This window comes from Orycteropus afer, unplaced genomic scaffold (genome assembly GCF_000298275.1).
Source record: "Orycteropus afer afer isolate SDZICR_OR568_19922 unplaced genomic scaffold, OryAfe1.0 scaffold00104, whole genome shotgun sequence".
Taxonomy (NCBI): Eukaryota; Metazoa; Chordata; class Mammalia; order Tubulidentata; family Orycteropodidae; genus Orycteropus; species Orycteropus afer.
This window is the reverse complement of record NW_006921691.1, coordinates 8281529-8297819: the sequence shown is the minus strand read 5'-3', so window position 1 is coordinate 8297819 and position 16291 is coordinate 8281529. Positions and strand designations below refer to the sequence as shown.

Sequence of the window (16291 nt, the reverse complement as noted above, 5' to 3'; positions counted from 1 at the left end):
TCTCTAGTGTTTCCTACTTCTGAGCCATTAAGTTCCATTTTCTTCTGCCTAGAATGTTACCCCCATACCCTGAATTTTTTTTTTTTTTTTTTTTTGGTTTGATTTTTCATGTTATTAAGATCTCAGCTCAAATATCACTGCCATAGAGAGGCCTTCCCTGATCACACTAAAACAGTCCCCGCCCCCGACGACTCTTCATTCCTGTAAACTGTTGTCTTTTCCCTTTGTACCACCAGTCACTGAAATGATAATCTGTGTTTGTTTAGTGTCTGTCTTCCATACTAGAATGTAAGCTTCATGCAGATGAGGATTTCTGTTAGTTTTGTTCCTTGCTGCATCTCTAATGCCTTAAACAGAACACAGAGTTATTAGCTGCCATAGTCAGTTCTGACTCATAGTAACATCATGTATAGCAGATTGAAACGTTGCCTGATCATGTGCCATCTCCATGATTGTTGCATGTATGAGTCCATTGTTGGGGCTACTGTGCCAATCTATCTCAGTGTTTCCCTCATTTTCATTGACCTTCAACTTTAGCAAACATGATACCCATTTCTAGCAACTGATCTTTCCTGATGATATGTACAAAGTAAGGGCCTAAGTGTCACCATCCTTGCTTATTTGCCTGGGCTGAAGTTGAGCTCTTTCAGACATCATTTGCATTTGGTTCTGCCAGTCACAAGGGACAATTCAATACCAACCTGAGACCACTTTTTAAAATTTGAGCTGTTTGTGTGAACTGAGACTATAAACCTACATATAAACCTACCAGTTTGTGGTTCAAATATGCAGTAGTAGTTCCTCCCTTCACCCAGCGTCAATGTGGAGTGTGGAAGTTGCTTTGCTGCCTCTTTCTTCAAGGAGGATTTCTTTCTCCTTTTTCCTTGCTCTGAAAGTTTTAACCCTGGTGTCCCATATTTATGCAGCTATCCTATTAGACACTTCATATTGGGTATTATTTCTTCTTGTTAGTTGACAATGAGTTGATTCTGACTCATTATGACCCCATGTGTGCAGAGTAGAACTGTTTGCCATGTGTTTTTGAAGGTTATGGCCTTTTAGAAGCAGGCCTGTCTTCTGAGATGCCTCTGGATAGGTTCAAACTGCTAACCTTTCTCCTAGTAGTCCAGTGCTTAACGATTTGCATGCCCCAGGGGCTCCTATTTATTTCTTCTTGTTGTTGTTGTTTGCCCTCGAGTCAGACCCGACTCATCCTTGGGTTTCCAAGGCACTATCACTACGGAAGTAGATTGCCCCATCTTCCTTCAGAGGAGTGGCTGGTGGGTTTGAACTGCCAGCCTTCTGGTTAGCAGTCAAGTGCCTTAGGCACTATGCTACCTAGTGGCATATAAAATAATCAATGAAATACAGTGCCTTATTCTTGTCATATGTCCAGCTAAAATTCTGATAGAAGAAAAAGAGAATACTTAAGGACAATCAGAAACTCTGCCCTGAATCCCTAGCACTTAAGCACGGTGTTTGATGAATGAACTTCAAAGAAAAACCCTTGATGTATATCACACTTGTGGATATTTTTAGAGGTTAATTTGGAAGTTTAGTGTATTCTAGGAGTGAAAAGGAAGGAGCTCTGGTAGTATAGTGGTTAAAGCATTCAGCTGCTAACCAAAAGGCCAGCAATTCAAATTTACCAGCCATTCCATGGGAGAGAAATGAGGCAGTCTGCTTCTCTAAAGATTACAGCCTTGGAAACCCTTTGGGACAATTCCACTCCATCCCACATGGTTGCTGTGAGCTGAATCAACTCAATGGCAGTGTACTTTTTTTTTTTTTTGAGGAATGAAAAAACTTGAGCCTTAGAAAATAGAACTTGCTTTGACCCAGAACTGAGATATCTTCTTTTGCCTCCCATTGTTTTGATTACTTGGTGCTGCTCAAACAGAAAATATCATAAATGGGATGGCTTAACAAACAAGAATTTATTTTCTTATAGTTTTGGAGGCTAGAAGTCCGAGTTCCAAGTGCCAGGCTCTAGAGGCTGGGTGAAGTCCCCTCAACCTTGGGCTTTAGCTCTGCCTCTCACTCCCGGCCCACTAAAGCTAGAGGCGTCCCTTCTTCACTCAGGCAGCTACTGGCTGCTGAGGCTGACAAGCCCAAGGTTGACATATAAAATGGCAGTTCCAATATTACCAAACCACATGGCAGGCTATTAACTTAAGTCCCAAGATTAGCAGACAATGTGGCAAGCTGCTGAATAATGACTCAGCTCCGTGCAGGATTCAAGTGTGCCAAAAGCTGGAGACCTTCCTCAAAGCTGCTTCTTATACACTGGAAGCAGACCACATCCCTAAAGCAGATAGCTACTCAGCTGCTCTAGTGGATTCCACCATGGAGTTAATTACCAATCTCACCATGGGGAATCACTACATCCAATTGCCCACCCACTCAAAACCTGGCCCAGCCAAGTTGACACATAACTTTAACTACCACACCAATTTAGGGGACTCTTCTCTCTCACTCTCACTCTCTGTCTCTCTCTAATACCTATACCTATATAAAGATCTAAATATAGATACACATACATACATATGTATATATAATCTTTAAACATACATACAGTTGACTTTTGAACAACATGGGGGTTAAGGATGTCAACATCCCATGCAGTCAAAAATCCACAGGTAACTTTTGACTCCCCCAAAACTTAACTACTAATAATCTACTTACTGACAACATAAACAGTCCTGATCATAAACCCAACTGCATTTGCACAAAATAGTAGAGCTAGCCTATCCCTTACTGCCTTAAAGCCTGGTGTTCGCTGTTCTTCCTTACTAATAAATGTAGGACAGTGGGACTGCCCTATAGGATTTCCAAGGCCATTAACCTTTAGGAAAGCCAACTGCCATATCTTTTTCCCATACAGTGGCTGGTGGATTCAAACTGCTAACCTTTCAATTAGTAGCCTATTGCTTTATCAATGTGTTAGGCTGGGTTCTCTAGAGAAGCAAAATCAGTGTATATATATATATATAGAGAGAGAGAGAGAGAGAGAGAGAGAGAGAGAGAGAGATTTATCATAGGAAAATGGCTCACACACTTATGGAAGCTGGCAAGTCCCAAGTTCCTGGATCAAACGTCAAGGTGGAGGTTTTTCCCGACTCACACAACTGCAGGGGATGACAAGCTCAAGGTTGGCAGGCAGTATATTGGCTGTTGACTCCAGGAGATGACAAATCCAAGATCACCAGGCTGAATGGTGGATTGTTCATTTACAGACAGTTGTAGGCAGCACAACAGGATCCAGATCCACAAAGAATCTGTCTTTTTCCCAGAACATCCATAAATATATTGGAAGCAGGCCACACCCTTAGGGAATTGGCTATTCAAAACATATACATCTGATCCCATCATGGGAATAACCATATCACATCTGCTGAAACCACTCAGAATCGTGGTCCAGCCAAGTTGACACACAACCACAACTATCACAACCACAGTGCCACCACGCCTGTTAACTTGAATGCAGCCACCAATATAGGCTACCCAGAAAGAAATAAAAAAGATAATTATACCAGTCTTTGGGCACATACTATTCATTTACATATATAAAAAAATAAATAAGTAATTGTTAACACCTACGGTGTGCCAGGTTATATACTTCACACTTGGAATTCAGAGATAAATAAAAGATGGCCCTGAGTCTCTAGAAGCCTGCAGTCTACTATAACATGAAACAAACCACCTCACAACAAAAAATGGTTTGAGGTTTTCATAGAGAAACAGGAGCACAAAGGAGGGAAATATCAGTTTTTCCAGAGTGTAGTAGGGAATCCTTTTCTGAAGGTGGCCTTAGACTGAATTGAAAGAGGAATGGTTATTTTGGTGGGTGAGAGTAAGGAGGCCTTCAGGGAACACATTCTGGGCAGAGGGAGCAAGTGAGCACAGACACCAGTGGGAGAAACAGCTTGGCCTGTTCAGCAAACTGGTTGTGATACATAAAGCTTTCACTAATTTTTGGGAGTAGTTCACCAGGCCTTTCTTCCTAGTCTTAGCCCACTGAAAAGTGTTCACCATGGGTGACCCTGCTATTTGAAATACAAGTGGTATAGCTTCCAGCATCATAGCAACAGGCACACTATTCACTGTAGAACAAACTGACAGACAGGTGGTAGTACAGATTATACCTAAATGAAGAAAATGAAAATTCTCACAACTGGATTGATGAACACCATGATAATTGGAGAAAAAATTGAAATTGTCAACAATTTCATTTTATTTGGATCTACAATTAACGTCCATGGAGGCAGCAGTTAAGAAATCAAAGGATCTATTGCATTGGACAAATATGCTACAAAAGACCTCTTGAAAGTTTTGAAAAGCAAAGATGTCACTTTGATAACTAAGGAATGTTAATCCAAGTCATGGTCTTTTCAATTGCCTCAGATGCATGCTGGCAAAGAATACTGAATATACTGTGGAACACCAAAAGAACAAACAAGTCAGTCTTAGAAGAAATACTACCAGAATGTTGCTTTTAAACAAGGATGGCCAGTCTTTAACATGCTTACTTTGGACGTGTCATCAGAAATGATCAATTGTGAGAAAAAGACATCATGCTTAGTAAAGTAGAGGGCCAACAAAAACAAGGGAAACCCTCAATGACATGGATTGACAGAATGGCTGCAACAATGGACTCAAACATACCAATGAACATGAAGATGGCACAGGACCAGGCAACATTTTGTCCTATTATGCATAAGATTGCCATGATTTGGAGCTGACTTGACATTAACTAACAACAACATCTAGAAAACCATGAGCTACGCAGTGTGGCTCTATGGCCTCGAATGCCAACCTCGTGTTAGGAGTGCATCACAGAGTGTAGGAGCAAGCAGACAGTTAAATTTTCAGCAAATTTGTGATCTGGATGACATCATGTCTACAGCTTGAAATAAATCATGGAGGGAGCATTTACACAATAGAATTCAACTGCTAAAAATCAGCTCCTTTCATTTCCCACTGATTCTGAAGAGTTGAGAGATTTTGAAGTTTTGTATTTTTACATAATAGTGATATTATGAAAGCACTGCTTATGGTTAATCTGTAAAAAATGCATAAGACAGTTCAGAGCAGAGAATGAAATTGAAAGCTGGGAAATGAGTTGGGAGGTCAGAGTTTAGGCAACTAACTGATAAGGGCTTGATAAAAGGAATGGAAAGAAATGGATGTTTTCAAAAGCCCTAAAAAAGTAAATGAAATTCAGTAATAGAGAGGGGGTTGGCCGATGCAGTGGGGGAAACAGGGTGGAAGAAGGATCAATTACAAGATAAGCAGGAACAAATAAAGATATAGTTTTAAGTGAGGCCAGTAAAAAATATCTTGTAATCAAGGAAGCCCTTGATTGATTGATCTTGTATCCATAAACTTTGCTGAACTCCTTTATTAAATGTAGATTTTTTTAAAATATATAGACTTATATATATATATATAGAGAGAGAGAGAGAGAGAGAGAGACACCATTTGACAGTAAGAAAAGACTTTTTTCCCATTTCCAGTTTTTGTTCATCTTATCTATGTATTAAATTGGCTAGGATTTCTAGCAAAATAATATAGGGTACCTAAGGAGAGAAATAATGAGATACAGCGATATCTACTTTTCAATATATTAAATCAGTGTTTCACTGAGCTTTATTTTACATGTTGTTGTTGTCATGTGCCGTCAAGTCGGACCTGACTCATAGCGACCCCTCCTTGGGTTTTCGAGGCAGTATCATTACGGAAGTAGATTGCCCCATCTTCCTCCCGAGGAGTGGCTGGTGGGTTTGAACCGCCAACCTTCTGGTTAGCAGTCAAGTGCCTTAGGCACTATGCTACCATATAGTCCATATGTCACACAATCAAGAACTATAATTCCACAAGTTTTTGTATTCATCACAGTACATAATAATTTGATAACATAATATATAATAATATGCTTTATTTAAAATAATCTAATTAATCTGTTTCTCACTTTGGCCAAAGATTGTACGATATCATAATTTAAACTATCCCTAAGATATGATGTCATTTTATACATAGATAATAAGCTAAAATACGAAAAGCAGGAAAAGAGAAAAATAAAAGATTCAGTTCCTAAAGCATTCACAGAAACTACTTTTCATCTTCATGTTCCAATTGAAGAATTATCTTTTGATAAGAACTCTAACTTACTGAAAGCTCAAAAGTCTTTGGAATAACTTTTTAAAACTGTTATACTGTCTTTCATAAATATTAATAAAAATGTGATAAAATGTAACTAAGTGTGATGATCTAATAAACATTAATCTTTTGAATTACACATTTTTCTCTTGAAGAAAGTATAAACATACTGTCAAGAAATGAAATACTGCCACTGAAAAGTCCTACCTAAAAAATAACGACCTTGAGTCTTTGGCTAAAGTGAACCAAGTGCTTATTCACATAAGGGAATTTTAAATAAGAAAAATAGTCATATTTTAAGTAATAATCTCTTTAACAAACAATATTGTGATATTCTACTGAAAGTATAAACCATTCATACTAATTCTGCTAATATTCTTCATAGCACTTATGATAAATTTAATTTTGAAAGCTAACGAAGTACCTGAAGAAACTAGGATTAGATACAATAGTCTAGTGCCAACAAAGTGGGTTAAGTGCTAAGAAATTCTTAGGCTAAAACAGATTTGTGTGAACCTCTGAGAATCTTTAAAATACATTTTTACAGTCATTATAAACTTATTAAAGAAAGAAATCACTTTCTAATCCTATTCTTAGGTTTCTCTTTTTGAAAAATTATCACTAATATCACTGATTCTCAGTTGACGTATATTGAAAATGAAATACTCATGGTTTTCAAAAAGTCCACAGAAGCAAATTAGTACATGATATAAATTCATATGAAAGAATCTATCTTCTGGAGAGGGATTATTGCACTTGCTTTTTACTAAACAAATATCTAAACTTATAATGAGGAAGAATAAACTCATTGATTATAAAATAACCAGTTCTAATGAATAAATCAATGACAAAAACGTTCAATGTTCATTTAAAAAACAGATCGAGAGTGTGTCGAGAATTGTTTGGTTTTGTTTTCTTTGATCTTGAATGCTTTATCAGTCCTGGCCTGGAATAAAAAAGAACACACAATTAAAATGCAGGAAGAGATTTCAAAAGAGTAAGTTCACAAATTATTGATTTTTAAAATGTTCTTTGACAATTTATAAAAACAACATTTAATATCTCTTAAAAATTAGACCTCACAGTGAAGGCAAACACTGATATATGAGTGGATAGATGGGTGCACAGGCTGCAACTATTTGGTATGTCTATGCAGGGGGGAGTGTGCTCAAGACCGTGTATATGGTTGGCAAATAATGTTTCTGCAAGTGTATTTATATGTTCTGTAACAATTCCCAGGTATATAGTAAATCTGATAAGGGACAAGTTGTAGTCACTTCTTGGCCACAGCCAGCTACCCAAAGAGACCGAGTAGTTGGGCTTGATGGCTCGGGAACCATGCTTGTAGGGCATAACAAACTACACAATAACACTGTTCCACATCCTACTTTGGCAAGTAGTGACTGGGATTTTAAAAGCTTGGAAGTGGCCATGTAGATGCAACAATGGGTCTCTCCTCATCCAGAGCAAAGAAGAATGAAGAAAACCAAAGACTCATGGAAACAATTAGTCCAAGTGACTGGTACACCATGTGATCCTCAGCCTATATGACTATGAGACTAGAAGAATTAGATGGTGCACAGCTACTACTGTCAACCACTTGGAAGGGGGATCTATGTAGGAGATCCTGGATAGAGAAGGTGAACAATGTGGAACAAAACTCAAAAACATTAAAAAAAAAAAAAGGGACCAGGTTTGCTAGTCTAATAGGGCCTGGTGGAACCACTGACACCATGGGCCCTAGCTGCCCTTCAGGTCTGGAATTGAATCCACTCCTGTGGCTTTCAGCCAAACAACACACAGGCATATGAGCTGGACATTTACAGTAAGTAGATACGCTCCTTGAAGAGATCAATCATGGGAGACAGCTTGGGGGATAGGAGTGCATGGGAGGGAAGGACACAGGGAAGAGGTAACTGTGGGGCGAAGTGGGAGGGGAGCTGTTGCATTGTGAGAAATTGCAGTCAATGTCATGAGACAAAGTGTATGTGACCTGTCATATGGAAAGTAAAATTGCTCTGTCAACTTTCACCCAAATCACAATAAAAATTAAAAAAAAAAAAAAAAATAGACCTTAAAATATGAGTTTTGTAACCACTTTTGTTAAAGCTTAAATAAACCAAACAAAAACCAAACCAGTTGCCACTGAGTTGAGTCCAACATACCTTTTGGTTCTTGTTACAGTGTCCTGTACTCTGACTGAGCTACCTATAGAAGGAAGATAAGACAAGAAATTCCGTAACAAGCAGCACGAAACAATTAAAAAACTATAAAAATTTTAAAAGTTAATACTGATTTAAGAAAGAAACTTCTTTAGTACTATAGTTTATATTAACACATATCAGAAATTAACTTTATAAGCATACTTTCTTTGTAATTTATTAGTTTTATTACTATTACACTTCTGAGGTGGTATCACTATGGAAGTAGATTGCCCAATCTTCCTTCTGAGGAGTGGCTGATGGGTTTGAACCGCTAGCCTTCTGGTTAGCAGTCAAATGCCTTAGGCTCTGCGCCACCAGAGCTCCCCTTTGGTTAGAGTAAGAACTACCAAACAAGTCAAAGAGGCTTTCCAATTATGTAGTTATAGTTAATTTGCCACTGTGGCAAATATCCTTTTAAGAAATTTCTTCTTTGATTCTATCACCTGGGTCCTTAAATCTCTGAGTTCAGATCAAGCCCAAACCAGGTTCTCCAAAAATTCAAATCTAGTGGCTTCAGTTAATTCTAACCTATGGTAAGGCACTACACAACCACCACTTTAATGGTACGTGCTTCAGATTTAACAACAATTTCATTAAATGTAATAAGACATATTCCTAAAAAATCAAGTTCTTTACAATGACTGCACACTCACCAGTACTTCTTGAGCTTTCATGGGGCTGGTTAACTGGATTAATTTTATCCTCCCGCAGTTCCTGGATAATACTTTTATTTAAGCAAACATCCACATGCCTATTGAACAGGAAAAGATCGGAAGTCTTTTGTTCTAGGTTACAAACAGGACAAACTAGAATATGGTCTGTTATTGTTTCATGTAAATAAGGCTGGAGAGATTCTTGCCTACTTAATGACCTATCATCTTCATTTTTCAGTGAAACAGTAGAAGAAGAATTCTGATGAAAGCATTTAATATTTAAAGACTTGCTTGCAATGCTAGAATATTCCTCTTTGCTGGGCTTATTACCTAAAGCATCTATATTTTCTCCTTTAGACAGGTTACCTATTGTCTCCACCAAATCTACACAGTCTACCGAAGTGATTACTGTATTCTGATGGGTTTCAGAATCCTGCTTCTCACAGACTGAAAGAGAATGGTACACATTTTCTTTCTTGTTCACTTCTGTAGAGAACCTGTGATCTTCACTCACTGAAGGTCCACCTAGACATGCATCCACATGTGTATTAAAGGCATCCAGACTGATGTTTTCTTGCTTCCTAAAGCAAACAGGACAGGTATATATCTGACAATTATCCGAATTTTTTGATGTTTCTAAATTCTCATTCGTCTTCATCTTTAAAACTTGGAATGGCTGTGATGTGTGTAAACTTTGTTTAGTCACAGTTTCACATTTAAATGTGTCTTGGTTCCATTTAATTTCTGATCTTTTTTTATTGAAGAAACTCTTCTTAGGAGGCATTTCTAGAGGTTTAACAAGCTGATCTTTGTCAGTGTTCTCTAGTATACATCCAGGGGCCACCAGGGCTTGGTTTCTAGTCTGTAAGAAGCCAATAATGCTCCTTTGTTGGTGTTTCTTTTCTTCTTCATTGGGAAAACCAGATATCCGCACACCTAAATTAAACCAACCACAGTTAATTTCAAATTCAAAAACTAATTTGCTCACAGTACATAAGAACATATTGCATAATACTATGGTGACTGCGATGATGGGCTCAAGTATAGCAGGGATCATGGAGCTGGCGCGGGATCGGGCAGTGTTTCATTCTGCTGTGCATGGGGTTGCTATGAGTCGGAAACGACTCAATGGCACCTAACAACAACAACATGATGACATATACATAAAAGCCTGGTTAAAGAGAAACAATAAGCATCACAGGGTATTTTCAAAATTAAAGGATGATTTTTGAAAGCTGGTATTTTGGGTATTATGGTGGTTAAGTTTGTGTGTCAACTTGAGTGGCTGGGCAGCTGAATATAGTTATTCCCCATTGTGAGACTGGTAATTAACTCCATGGTGGAATCTATTGGAGCAGCTGAGTAGCTGCTTTGGGTATTTGGTCTGCTTCCCGTATTTAAGAAACAGCTTTGGGAATGGTCTCTAGCTTATGGCATGCTTGAACCCTGCACGGAGCTAAGTCGTCAGTCAGCAGCCTGCCATGCTCTGCTGACCTTGGGACTTTTAATGGACTTGAATGAATGGCTTGTTGTGTGGTTTGGTAATACTGGGACTGTGCTTTTTTACTTGCCAACCTTGGGCTTGTCAGTTTCAGAAGCCAGCAACTGCCTGAGTAAAGAAAAGCCTCTAGCTTCAATGGGCCGGGAGCAGGAGGCAGAGCTGAAGCTCAAGGTTGAGGGGCTTTCTCCCAGCCCCTAGAGCCTGGCACTTTGAACTTTGACTTAAAGGCTCCAAAACTGTAAGAGAATAAACTGTTTGTTCAAGCTATTCCATTTGTGGTATATTCTTGTCAGAGTGGCACTAGGTAACCAGAACAGGTAGGAATTTATTTCTCTTTATAAAGCTGAGCATCATTAACTATTAAGTATCTACTAGAGTTGTCATGATTATAAAGGCTTTTTAATTAATAGTATCTGATACATAATACCATTAACTACCAAGTAACTATTGGTGTCAACCACACAGAGTCTTCAGGTTTTTTAAAGTTCCTTTATTTAATGTATTTCAGCATGTGCTATCTTTCATATATAAAAGAAAGCCCAATAACCCACTTTTAGTAGTAAAGTGGGCATCTGGAGTGCTTATCCATGTGAGTTTACTTTGGAAATATGGTTTGTTTTCTTTTGACCAGGTGGTGATTGGAGATATGGTTTACAGAGTGCTATAATCTCTTATCTATAATTCTGAAATCCAAAAAGCTATGAAAATTATAAGCAACAAATATGATACATAGTGACCAAACTGCTGGAGGTTATATACACTCAGTACGAATACTTTTTTTGTTTTGCTAAAGAAATATTAATGTATTTGATCATGGGGTGTTGCCCCAGTTACGAAAGGAATATTAAATCAAAGTTTTGAATTTTCAAACATGCTCTGTCCCAAAGACTTGAAATAAATAAATTAATTAAAAGGACTGTGAACATGTAGTAAGAAAAAAGCCACTCAACTGTTTCTTACTGTAACCAAATGAATGCCCACAACTTCACATGTATCAGGTTTTAAGAATTATGGTGAATGACAGCAGAATAGTAACCACGTCCTAAACAGGTTCAAGAATAAAAGGAAGTGATTTCAAGATAGATTATTTGGGAAATCCTAGCAGATTTAAGGAAAAACGAGAAAAGTTATACCCATAAGTCTTAATCTCAAGGGATGTGGAAAATCAGCATCAATTTCTGTTCTTAGCAATTCCTTAGCAATGGCAAATATTTCTTCTGCAGTAGAAACAACAGACGAAACTGTAGATGCACGAGTTTTTACTTCAAAATTCACGTTTTTCAGCTTAATGGTAACAGTTCTACCCTATAACAAATAGACTATGTCAGGATACATAGCTTTTAACTTCTAGCAAAAAATTATTCTATAGGTTAAAAAAATTCAGAAAGGTATCTTATGCACATAAAGAATATAGAAGTATAATAAATTATTTATAAAGCATGGTAATGAGGTTTATTATAACAAATAATTAAAATCCATAGGTAATCTAAAAATATAATTTTAATCGTAATTACCTCCTTCCCAAACAAATCTTTGTAAAAGATCTTTATATAAAGGGTAAAATTAACTGAACATCTTCCTTTTTTTTTTTTTAATTGAATTGCTTTTAGAGGAAGAAATCTCTCTTAAAAAGGGAGGAAAAAAATCTTCCTAAGAACTTCATTTAAAAGTTCTTGAATAGTTCATACTTTTTGTGTGCTTACTATATGCCAGATACTATGCTAAACAGTTTATGTGTAAGAATCTCTTTTATACTTAAGCTATGATAAAAGATTAAGAAAAATACACAGCAAGTATCCTGTTCTTTATAAGGTTTTCATACTTATGTATTACACTTTGTAAAACTGCACCTCTGGCTTGCGAGTGCCAGAAAAATGCTAAATATAGATGGTTGTGAGTGAAAACTATAAAACAGACAGTTCAAAGCTTTCCCAGCTTTTGTTCTCAACAATAAAACCACCTGGATTAGTAGAGCTTTGAAATAAAATACCCTATTCTAGAAGGTCATTGTCTACATGAGAAGAACATTAAAGGATAATTTGAACCAATTATACCAATTACTGTTGAGCTGGCTTGGACTCATGGTAACACCATGTATGTGAGTGTAGAACTGTGCCCATAGGGTGGGTTTTCAGTAGCTGATTTTCTGGAAGTGGATTGCCAGGCCTTTCTTCTGAGGCATTTCTGAGTGGACTTAAACTTTCAATCCTTCAGTTGGCAGTTAAGCACATTAATCATTTGTACCACTTGGGAATGGGAAATCATTGCCTTATCTTATTCCCTAATGCCAATAAAACTCTAATTTTGAACTTACTCAAATCTACTCTCAAGGTGGTATGACTTCTCTGGAATTATTTTGGAACCACTTGCACCTCACACGTTGCTTCCCCATCCTAGGCCTCAAGTAAGGGTCAGAATTAAATTTGTCTCTGATTGTTGACAATGAGAACATTTTCTTTCTGTCATTTTTCAATTTGTATTCAATTTAAGAAATGAGTAATCTAACTCCTACTTTACGTAGCTTCTCATTGTTAACATTTTTAATAGCACATCAAATAAAGTACCTTAAGTCCTTCTTTCTGAAGATCTTGAGCAAGCTCACTGCAAAGCTCTTGGCACAAGCTGTACTGTTCTTCTGCTTTACTTATCTCACTGAATGTCCTAGAAAGACAAGAGTGATTTTGGTGCACAAAGTAAACTGTAATTCAGGATAATTTAGGAATGGTACAGTACATTTAAATGGCCTAGCATTAACTTATATTTTCTGCAGCACACAATGAAACTTTCAGATGTACTAAGATAATAATGACATTAAATAAAAACTAAGATCTACCTAAATAATGGAAATCCATTTAAATAGATAAGTTAATTTGCAAAGATGTATGCTGTTGTTTATGCTGTTGCTTTCTCTATATTATATATATATATATAAAATATATATATATAAATACAATTCAAGTCACCAATAGACCATGATAATGTCCCCAGAACTTACAACGCATTGAGTATATCTGTGTACAGACTTTGTTACAGGGGATTATCCTAAGAAAATATAGATGAGAACACGATTCCAATTATTACACATGTGTTTTCTGGAAGTGAATTCTCTCCAAAGTAGATTTAAGATGCTGATGCAGGGCACCTAAGTAGAGTTGTCCATTAACAACTGGAAATGGAGGGCTGTTATGATTAAATGTACAAATCTTGAATTCAGCTGCAAAAGAGTATTGAAAAAAGTTGAGAGCATATAGACACAAAAGTGGAAGAGACTAGAGAGAGATCAGAGTGTTAAGTACAAGACCCTGAGCAAATGACTACAGAATGAAGAGTCTCCCTCTATTGCAATACCCAGCCACCCAGTGCTCCTCCCACTGGCAATGTTGCTACCTTCTTATTCTTATGAATCCCACCAGAAATATTATATGCATAGATAAGCAAACGAATATATGATCCTCATTTTAATATATAAGCAGAATTGTAGACAATTGTTCAGCCCTTGTGTTACTCAATTCATCTTGGTGAGAGTTCCCTATGGGTAAATGGGGAAATAATTTCCTCATTTTTATACAGCAGCATAATATTCCAATTTAAGATGTAACAAAATTTAAGCAATCCTCTATTCATGAATATTATTTTCAATCTTTTGCTACCATTAAAAAAAAAAGCTGCAAGGAAAAATCTTGTAAATTATATAAAATGACGTGTGAGTACACTTGTTGGATGCATTTCTAGAAAAAGAATTATGGTATCAAAGTGTATGTGTACCTCTGATTTTGACAGATATTGCCAAATTGTATACCTCTAGTGATAGGAAAGGACCTCTGATGGCATAGTGCCTAAGGCATTTTGATTGCTCACCAGAAGGCTGGCAGTTCAAACCCACCAGGCACTCCTTGAAAGGAAGGCTGGGCAATCTACTTCTGTAGTGATACTGCCTCAGAAACTCAAGGAGGGGCTGCTATGAGTTGAATACAACTCTGTGGCAGTGAGTTTGGTTTTGAGTGATAGGCAAAATAATATCTCCCCAAAATGTCCGTGTCCTAATCCCTGGAACTTATGAATGGCAGAAGGAACTTTGCAAACCTGATTAAGAATCTTGAGATGGAGAGATTATCCTGCATTATTTGGGTGGCCCCAGTGTAATCATGAGGGTCCTTACAAGAGGGAGGCAGGAGGATCAGAGTCAGAGACAGAGTGTGGAAGATGCTATGCTGCTAGATTTACAGATAGGGAATGGGGCCATGAGTCAAGCAATGCAACTGGTCTCTAGAAGTTAGAAAACATAAGGAGACAGAAAGAATACAGCTCTGCTGATACCTTGATTTTTAGGACTTCTTACCCCTGGAACTGTGAGAGAATAATTCTGCGTTGTTTACACCACTAAATTTGTGGTAATTTGTTACATCAGCAATAGGAAACCAATACATCATTCCACTCCCCTTCAGAATTTTAGCCTTTTTCACTTTCATAGTCTTGTCGATAAAGTATGTTAGAATCTTTGCTGATCTGATGAGTGAAAAATGCTATCTCAGAGAACTTTTAATCTGTATTTCTTTAATTACAAATGAAACTGGGAATATTTTCACATGTTTTAAGAGCCACTTGTATCTCCTTTTCTGTTAACTATTTCCTTTGTCTATTTCTTTCCTTGGTTTGCTTTCTTATTGACTGGAAGAGTTCTTAGTATGTGATATGAATTACAATGCACATCCCCAAGTCTGACATTTTAATGCAATTTTAAAGAAGCCAAGAAGAATTTTCAGAAAAAGGCAGAGATCATATTCTTGTATATTAAATATTACTCTCAATAACAAACAACAAAAATGAAGAAAATACATTCATTAAATAGGACAATACTATCTCACTTTTAAGGAGCTCTGGTGGCATAGTGCCTAAGGCATTTGACTGCTAACCAGAAGGCTGGAGGTTCAAACCCACCAGCCACTCTGCAGAAGGAAAACTGGGCAATCAAGTTCTGTAAAAATTTACTGCTTTGGAAACCCAAAGGGGATCGCTATGAGTCAGAATCAACTGGATGGCAGTGAGTTTGGCTTTTTTTTTTTTTAAATCTCACTTTTGGATGCTTTCTCTTTTCTTCTGATTACTTTTTTGTAAATTATATTCTAAAGCAACAATTTTTATCAATGTAATTTATTGAATGTGTTATGTAAGCTACTCAACCTTTTCTGATCATAAATAATACATATGAAAAATGAACACAAAATTGTACAAGGGCAGCAATTCTTAAATGTCTAAGTAGAATTCAGATGATTTGAGGAGAAAATTGAGGGGCTTTTCAAAATGACACTTTTCCCCAAACACTGAAGTTCCATCAGTATTTCATTTGATATTCAATCAAGATTATATAGCATATAACTAGATAATCACTGAGCTCTCTTTCATCAATAATACTTTACTGTTTGATGTCTCTGCTCATTCATCAATATTTGAAGAACTCCCATTGTCACTTCCCAACTAAATACTCAACATAATTTTTCTTATAAACAATGATAGAAATTAAGACTTGGAATCCTAACATTATTGGTTTTCCACTTGACAGAAGAAAAACCAACATTAAATAATAAAACCAAACCAAACTCACTGCTGTGGAGTCTGATCCGACTCACAGTAACTCCTCTTTGGGTTTCTGAGGCAGTATCACTATAGAAGTAGATTGCCCAACTGTCCTTCCAAGGAGTGGCTGGTGAGTTTGAACCGCTAGCCTTCTGATTAGCAGTCAAATGCCTTAGGCACTACGCCACTAGAGCTCCTAA

The 16291-nt window shown here is 37.1% G+C and overlaps 1 protein-coding gene across 1 annotated transcript in view; it reads right to left on the bottom strand.

Moving 5' to 3' along the window:
- Window positions 1–7023: 7023 nt before the first annotated feature.
- The window catches only part of POLK (DNA polymerase kappa), a 64144-nt gene continuing 54876 nt past the window's right edge, over window positions 7024–16291 (bottom strand). Inside the window, exons 10-14 of the mRNA XM_007943356.1 lie at window positions 13082–13178; window positions 11651–11822; window positions 9017–9952; window positions 8325–8367; window positions 7024–7105 (exon numbers count right to left, since the gene is read on the bottom strand). Of these exons, the coding sequence (XP_007941547.1) occupies window positions 7024–7105; window positions 8325–8367; window positions 9017–9952; window positions 11651–11822; window positions 13082–13178 (1330 nt within the window). The remainder of the gene's footprint in view (window positions 7106–8324; window positions 8368–9016; window positions 9953–11650; window positions 11823–13081; window positions 13179–16291) is intronic.